The sequence below is a fragment of the Xyrauchen texanus genome, chromosome 2, assembly GCF_025860055.1.
Source record: "Xyrauchen texanus isolate HMW12.3.18 chromosome 2, RBS_HiC_50CHRs, whole genome shotgun sequence".
In the NCBI taxonomy this organism is placed as follows: domain Eukaryota; kingdom Metazoa; phylum Chordata; class Actinopteri; order Cypriniformes; family Catostomidae; genus Xyrauchen; species Xyrauchen texanus.
In genome coordinates, this window is record NC_068277.1 from 33,644,619 (window position 1) to 33,652,604 (window position 7,986).

At 34.8% G+C, this 7,986-nt stretch overlaps 1 protein-coding gene across 1 annotated transcript; it reads left to right on the forward strand.

The window, feature by feature from the left end:
• The first annotated feature begins 222 nt into the window (after positions 1 to 222).
• On the forward strand, positions 223 to 7,755 carry tppp3 (tubulin polymerization-promoting protein family member 3). Its single transcript, XM_052091226.1, has 4 exons — positions 223 to 350; positions 3,873 to 4,070; positions 4,276 to 4,429; positions 6,830 to 7,755. The coding sequence occupies exons 1-4, from the start codon at positions 307 to 309 to the stop codon at positions 7,019 to 7,021; spliced, it is 588 nt and encodes a 195-aa protein (XP_051947186.1). The 5' UTR covers positions 223 to 306; the 3' UTR covers positions 7,022 to 7,755.
• The last annotated feature ends 231 nt before the right edge of the window (positions 7,756 to 7,986 follow it).

Consider the following 7,986-nt stretch of genomic DNA (forward strand, 5'->3'; position numbering starts at 1 on the left):
CAGTGTTAAAATGCTTTCAGTGGCTGCCTTAGGTTAGTATGCTTAAGCCTCTAGTTCACCCCGATTGATAAATGACCTTGGTCACTACAGCCCGAGAAGTCTCTCTCTCCTTTATTACCATCCCTTGATGTTAAATAGGACGTCTCCATGGATACAGAAATAAACAGATGATAACAAGCCCTCTGCCTTTTAAAGCACATTTCAGAAGGGAGTAACAGGAGAGAGAGAGAGAGAGAGAGAGAGAGAGAGAGAGAGAGAAAGAGAGAGAGCAGGAGGGGATAGAAGTTGTCCAGACTGTGTGTGTGCATGTGTGTGTGTAATTTGGCAGGAGCTGGGACACAGCAGTACAGGTAAGAGCGATTTCACTCATACTCTTACTGCATGTATTAGAATGGTCTTTCTATGCAGATTCACTCCACACCTGTATGCATGCATCAATAAACATACATGTGAAAATTGGAAACTGTAGTATCAGTGCCTGTGTCTTCTTTATATACTGTAGAAGACCCATATAGACCATAATATACTTGCCATTCACTTTGGATAACTGAAACTTCCACTGTTTTTTTCTTCTCTGCAGACTCACATAATATTACAATATTCTTGGCATTGATACACAGCAGCTTGCAGTCATGGTTTACATATTAATGTTGTAAATAATGCTGTGCCTTGTGAGATCAGTGCATATAAGTGCACAAATGTACAAACACAAAGCGGTGGTATTTTACGATTACATTTTTTCTATATCAAAGTACTTTATTAGCTTGATTGTGTTCACATACAATATTGCCAAAGCATTAATACACAAAACAGATAACGACAAGAAAAATGATAATAAAACAGTAACAAATAACAATAAAAATAAGGTGCCAGGTAATGAATAAAATAAAAACTATACACTATACAATATAAAATAAAATAAGCATTTAACAAGACATTATGAACATATCTCTAACGTTGGCTGTGCTAATTTGCTGCACTGACTTTGCCTCTGACCAAATACAAATCTGAAGTTTGAAACCAAACTTTTTTTTATTTGAGATGCTGGTGTTAAATTAATAATCTTTGTCTTTAAATCTGCTAGGGTTTTTTTCTACTTCTACTCTCATAAATGTAACAGATAGCAATAAAAACTAACAAAACAGAATCCAGTTATCCTGTACATGGTTCTTTTAATTTAATAGATTTAAAAAATAAAACAAAACTCTTTCTGCTACAATAACTAACATCTGCAGTGTGGCTAAGGTTCATCAAGTGCCAAAAGATGAAATCATATTCACTTTGGATCATTATAACTGCCACTAACTAAAATGATTTAGATTGCAGTTATGTACAGTATATAAGAAGCAGGCTGTTTTCCCAATGGCAAATTGGCACACACGGATTCTATTCATATTATCATTGCTGTACAAAACATAGCAGACATCATAGGTAATATTAATTTAGATTTGCCATCGGTCTCAATAGTTTATTGAGTCATTATAACATACACATAAACTCAATCATGATGAATCAGTCTTGATACTTAAATCCACTGTACTGCAGTGTGAAATAAATATATTATAATTTGATGCATAATATAGCGTGTGTGTAGAAATATGTTGTAATACATTCTGGAGAATACTGGTATCTTACTAGCAGGATCACAGACCAGGGTTAGCCATAAAGCTCTACAACTGGAACTGGGGAAGATTATGCTACATCTGCTCATAAAGGACAGGAAAAAGATTAAAAGGTCTTCAGGCCACCCCTTTGTTACTTTGATGTGTTTATGTTTGAGTATGTTCTGTCTGCATGGGTGGGTAAGTGTCTTTGAGTTTCCCCTTTTATGCAATGGTCTCCAGGGACACTTTCACAAGGTCTTGTCCAGAGTGTGGGGGGACAATAAACATAACAATTCTCAAGAGCAATTTTTGAAAGGGACACCAAGGGGTTTTTTGTTGTTGCCCCATTTGCATTTGTATTATTTTATTTCTTAAACAATTATTTTAAGAATATATCATTATATTATTTACAATACACATATTTTAATGATATTTTAGGGGGGGACAACCCTCAGATGGGGGGGGTCCTGACCCCCCCCGATTTCCGCCTAAGAGTGAGGGGATCTCTAGGGTAGTGGGCAGTGTGTGCTGACTTATGTGGATGGGTGTCTTTGTATGTTTGTGTGTGTGTGAGAGTATATGTGTGTTATAGAAGGGTTAGGTTCATACTCACAATGATGTCTTTATTTTACTGCTTTTCGTCATGGGGCAGGGCTGCACACTATGGGCAAAACCTCAAAAGCAGACTGCATACATCCCTCATACACACAACATTTGGGTAAATGCACAGGACACACATGCAACATGTTAAAAATGACGTAACAAGATCTTATGTAAAAATGTGATGACCCAGTGATGATTACAACATGGTGCAACAATTCTGGAATAATTATCCCTACAAAATATAAAAACAACTTGTCTGTTTAAATATATATATATATATATATATATATATATATATATATATATATATATATATATATATATATATATATATATATATATATATATATACAAATCTCAATTGCAAGTCAATTAAGCATATCCCCAAGCTCTAAAAACAGAAACAGACAGCAAAACACATGGATTAACAACAATTAAGTCTGTCAGTGGTGTTCTGTGTGTGTGTATGCTGAGGAGACTAGCTGAAGGGGTTGGAGTTGAAGCCAGGGCAGGCCCACCCACTGCTGCTGTGCTCTCATCGCCTCTCTATGAAGCAGTCGGCTGCCAAACCTCTGAAAGCCATCTGAAACATTCCACAATCATTTCAAGACAAATCAAATCATACATTCATCTACTCTCACCTCCATCAACAACGGCTGACTTGCGCAGACACACAGAGAAAGTCTATAATCAACCTCACTGGTCACATTCAGAATGTGAAAGTGGAGTTTATACTTAAAAAAGGACTTAAAAATGTATCTGTTTCTCACCCACACCTATCATAAACTGTAGCTTCTGAAGAAATTGATTAAACCACTGGAGTCATATGGATTACTTTTTTGTGGCCTTTATGTGATTCAAGTGAATTAAAACTATCTTGTGAGAGGGCGGGGCCGGGTCGTGATTATACACACCCGGTCCCTTATCAGGCTAATTAAGGGACCGGGTGTGTATAATCACGACCCGGCCCCGCCCTCCGCCCTGTCACATATCCCTTTAAAGAAACTGCACAATAATGAGAAAACAAGAAAAGAAAATAGAGAAATTTAGGAAAGGAAAGCAACAGTCTAAACATTCATGTCCAGGAAATTTTTGCATTAGTCTGTCTTTTGTGTTTTAGGGCAGTTGATCATCAACTTGTTGGCTTACTCGTTACAGGTCTTAAATCTTTACATCAGGCTCTGCTGCTCCACACACACCTAAAGTGTGACTTTTGGCTGGTGCTTTAATTAGACTTTCTTATTCTAGCCATTCAAACCCCAAATGAAAAACAGGTCAAAGAAACATATTTGATGGTGGACCATTTAAGATCTTTTCTGAGCACATTCCTTGAGAGGCAGAAACCCTGCAACAAGAAAATCAGTGGCTAAATATCTCAAATAAAAAATAACAAGACAAGTTAGATCATTCAGATTATCTGGGTAAGGTTTGTTGTTTGGGCTTAACCTTGTCTGTGCAGCCCGAGACTTCAAAAGTTATTTGCGTATAATATTCATTTGATATTGCCATGAGATGATGATACCTGGGTTTGTTTATTTGTTTGTTTTTATGCCTCCAAGCCTTATTAAGCTCCTCTTGCAGATGACCTATTCGATCAGTTAATACACACCTCTTTTACTAGAGAAATCTTAATATACATTCATAATCTTACTATTGGTTTTGCAGAATACCCAACATGGCAGAAAGCACAGACATGGACCAGCTTCTGAACTCCTTTAAGAAGTTTGCCATCCATGGTGACACCAAAGCCACTGGGAAGGAGATGAATGGGAAAAACTGGGCTAAAATATGCAAAGACTGTAAAGTCATTGACGGCAAAAACGTGACCAGCACTGATGTTGATATTGTCTTCACCAAAGTCAAGTGAGTTTGTTATAATTTTAGGTCGGGAATTTATACCAATTTTAAAACACTTGTATTATCATTCATGAATTAGAACCACATCATTTTAATCATTCAGTTATTGTAGACATTTATTATGTTTCATAGATTTAGGGTAAGAACATATATAAGAGATGTTCTTAAGAAGACAATTAATTCAAATAGCTACTTGTAACTTATGATTCAGAGCAAAGACATCTCGGGTCATAACATATGAGGAGTTCCAGAAAGCGCTGGAAGACTTGGCTCCAAAGAGGTTCAAAGGTCAAAACAAAGAGGAGGCACTAAAGTCTATATATCAGTTAATTGAGGGCAAAGAACCTACCAACGTTGGTGTAACGGTAAGGCAGTCATTTGAAAACAATCATCTGAGGGATTTTTGTTTATCCACTTTGAAATTGATGTTGATATGAATATGTTACTATAATATACTATGACTGCATCAAACCCAAAGGCATCAAATTAAAACTTGGAAAGATCTGAATGTTTGTTGTAACCAGTGTTGGGGAAGCTACTTTGAAACTGTAGTTTGACAAACTACAAGCTACTCATAATTTAAAGTAGTTAAGCTACAGTCAAGCTACCCCTTTGAAGAAGTAGTTAGCTACAATACAAGTTACTATCAAAAAGTAGTTAGCTACATTGAGGCTACTTAATGAGTAATTTTTTTTATTAATTTTACTATTAAACCAATAATAACAATAACACAATATCCACTAATAACATGTATAAATGGATACAATTAAATACATTTCATGTATTTATTTAAATTAATTGTATTTATTATATTAAATAAATAATAACATTGATACATTTAATAATGGCCATAAAATAAAATCATATAAAATAAAAACAGAAAAGATCAATGCCATTAAAAAAAATGTTTTATATACTTCACACTTTTCAATCGTCCTGCTGTGTCCAGGTGTAGCCTGCTTCCCTAATCTGACTTTTTTGCCACTGAAGTGCCAGTTTTACATGTCACATAAAGTTGCCCTACAAATATCTGACAGACTGAGTTGTAAACTTTCTATAATTGTCTATTTGTATCCATCATATTAGTTTAAATATCTCTGATACGTAATATGTTGTGTCAATATTGTCAACCTTTACAGTTAAAATGACTACACTGTAGCAGTATTATTATAGTTTTGGATTTTTTATTTAGTTTGAATTTCTATTTTATATTCAATTTGTCATTCCAATTAGTTTTCACAATTATTCTGTTAGTTTTAATTTAGTTTTATATTTTTCAGTTTCGTTAGCTTTTATTATAGTTTTAGTTGTAATATATTTCTTGGCTGCCAAAACTGTATGTTTACTGGTAAAATTAAAAAAATCGAATATAATTTCAAATCTCAGAGCATTCATGTGTTACTACCTTTATCTAGTTGTATTACCATGTTTAATTTGGATTGTACATGTTGAAAATGTTATAACACAGGTTGAATGTGGGTAAAGTGACAAAAGACATTTAAACTTGATCCCCATTGTATCCATATGAATTTCCCTAAATCATTTAACTAATCTATGCGAGGTAAGCAATTAAAGGGATAGTTCACCTCAAAAGGAAAATGATCTCATTATTTTGCCATACAAGATGAGTTTCTATCTTCTGCAGAATAAAAATTAAATTTTTAGAAGAATATTTCAGCTCTTTAGGTCCTCACAATGCAAGTGAATGGTGGGCAGAACTTTGAAGCTCCAAAAAGCACATAAATACAGCATACAAATAATGCATAAGACCGCAGTGGTTAAATCCATGTCTTCGGAAGTAATATGATAGGTGTGGGTGAGAAATAGCTACATTTTTATGTCCTTTTTAACTGTAAATCTTGACATTAGCAGTCCCCTTGGTGATCATGATCATTCTTGTAGACTGCAATTGCAAGATGTACAGTGAAAATGAAGTTACATTTTGACCTGTTCTCAGTCAAAACCAATTAGATTACTTCATAAGATATTAATTAAACCACTTATGGACTACTTTATGCTGCCTTTATGTGTTTTTTGGAGCATTAAAGCTTTGGACCCTGTTGACTTGTGTTGTATGGAGCTGAAATATTCTTCTATAAATCTTTGTTTGTGTTCTGTGAAAGAAAGAAAGTCACACACATTTTGAATGGCATGAGGGTCAGTAAATGATGAGAGTAAATTCCGTTTTTGGGTAAACTATCTCTTTAAACGTTTTAGGTTTTTCCTAGCATTTCCAGTCTCACACACCCAATTTGCATTCAGAAGTGAGCATGGTAAATAATAGTAAAATTAATCTTAAAGTCAAATATACAGTAAACCTATAGATTATTAATATAATATGAATGTTAATACTTATAATGAAGTTCAATGCAAACAAATACAAATTGTCGACTTATTAAACATTAATGAAGGCTAGAGAGGTCTAAAATTAATGTTGAATTACATGCACAGTAAAACTTTAGTTTTATTCGTAAAAAATTCACGCAAAGCAAAAAGGCTCTGTAACAGTCTTGTAGAGATTATATGAAATAACAATGCCAATAGTTTGTTGGAACACATTCACCTTTTATAGTCGAATTTCTATTTTCTTCCAGTCATTTCATGAGCACTGTCATTATATTCGTTTTGCCCCATGTTATTGCTATATATTGAGTAGTGTAGGCCTATTCTGTCATGTCCATGGCTTTTTTGCCAACTTTGGTCTTGCAAAAATTCAATAACTTTTATAAATTTACTTTCTTTCTGTCTTTCTCTCACCATTGTAGAAAGTGGCAAAAACTGCCGCAGTTGACAGATTAACCGACACTACAAAATATACCGGCTCTCACAAGGAACGCTTCACTGAGAGTGGGAAAGGCAAAGGAAAAAGTGGACGGGAGGAGATTGTAGAGCACACAGGCTACGTAGGGGCCTATAAGAATGCTGGAACTTACGACGAGAAGACGAAGGCCAAGTAAGGCCCCATGATGTCCATTTCAACACATTCTAAGCTCTGAGCTCCATCTTCATCAGCACTTAGATCTGGACCAAAGCCAAACTTGAACTTTGACCTATAAGTCACTCAGACACAAAGCAGTGTATTAACACTGTGATTCAAAGGAAGTGTTATTAATGTTTGTCTTTAAAACATACGGATAGGCCTACAGAACATGGTATTATGGTCGGTTTTCATTAGAAAGTTGACATATGGTCAGAGAGGAACTTGTCTTACTCCTAAGATTTCATCATAAAGGTGGGGAACCAGATACGAAGTATATCCGTTTCAGTTTTTGTGTTGCTGTGTAATGACTCTAACAAAATATTAATCTAAACGTCACTGTTCCAGGGAAGGAGAGAGAGGATAGAGTGCCCTTTAAGTGTTTTTTCTTCCAACGTGCGTAAGGCTGCTTTAAATGATTGCTATCATTAAATTATCACACAAATTCCTTGCTAAAAATTGAATAACAGCAAAGTGATTCTTCAAAATTCCTAAATGGTGAACAGTTTTACATGTGTATAATGTATATCCTTATGTTGTTCTGATTTCTGTCATTCTGTATCTTTCTTTTGCTTAGTTATTCTACTGTGTTACTGAAACTGGAAATTGCATCACAATGTTGTTTAAACTGTTACTTAATATTATGTTGGTTATGTATTTTACTTCTGTTGGTTTGTATTTTGTTCTAATCTAGATAACAAATAAACTATATAAACAACATTTATAGGCTAATGTTTTCAGCTAAACCCTTCATGTGAGGCACAAGTGTGAGCCTTAGAAGAAAGGCCTAGAAAACACAAAATAACGTCGTCAGAAATACCTTATTCAAGAGCAGAAATGCTGATCTATCACGTTAATGCTTTATGTTTACTGCTAGCAAGTTGTGTCCTCGTCGTTGGAAGCACGAATGAATGGGTTTCCTAATAACGCCGATCCTCGAGAGAC

Bases quoted from the DNA above. Each gene is read 5' to 3' on its own strand.
- tppp3 (XM_052091226.1), top strand. From the start codon at position 307: ATGTGTGTGTGTAATTTGGCAGGAGCTGGGACACAGCAGTACAG. The intron at 351-3,872 runs GTAAGAGCGATT...TTGGTTTTGCAG, and splicing joins GCTGGGACACAGCAGTACAG to AATACCCAACATGGCAGAAA. The intron at 4,071-4,275 runs GTGAGTTTGTTA...CTTATGATTCAG, and splicing joins ATTGTCTTCACCAAAGTCAA to AGCAAAGACATCTCGGGTCA.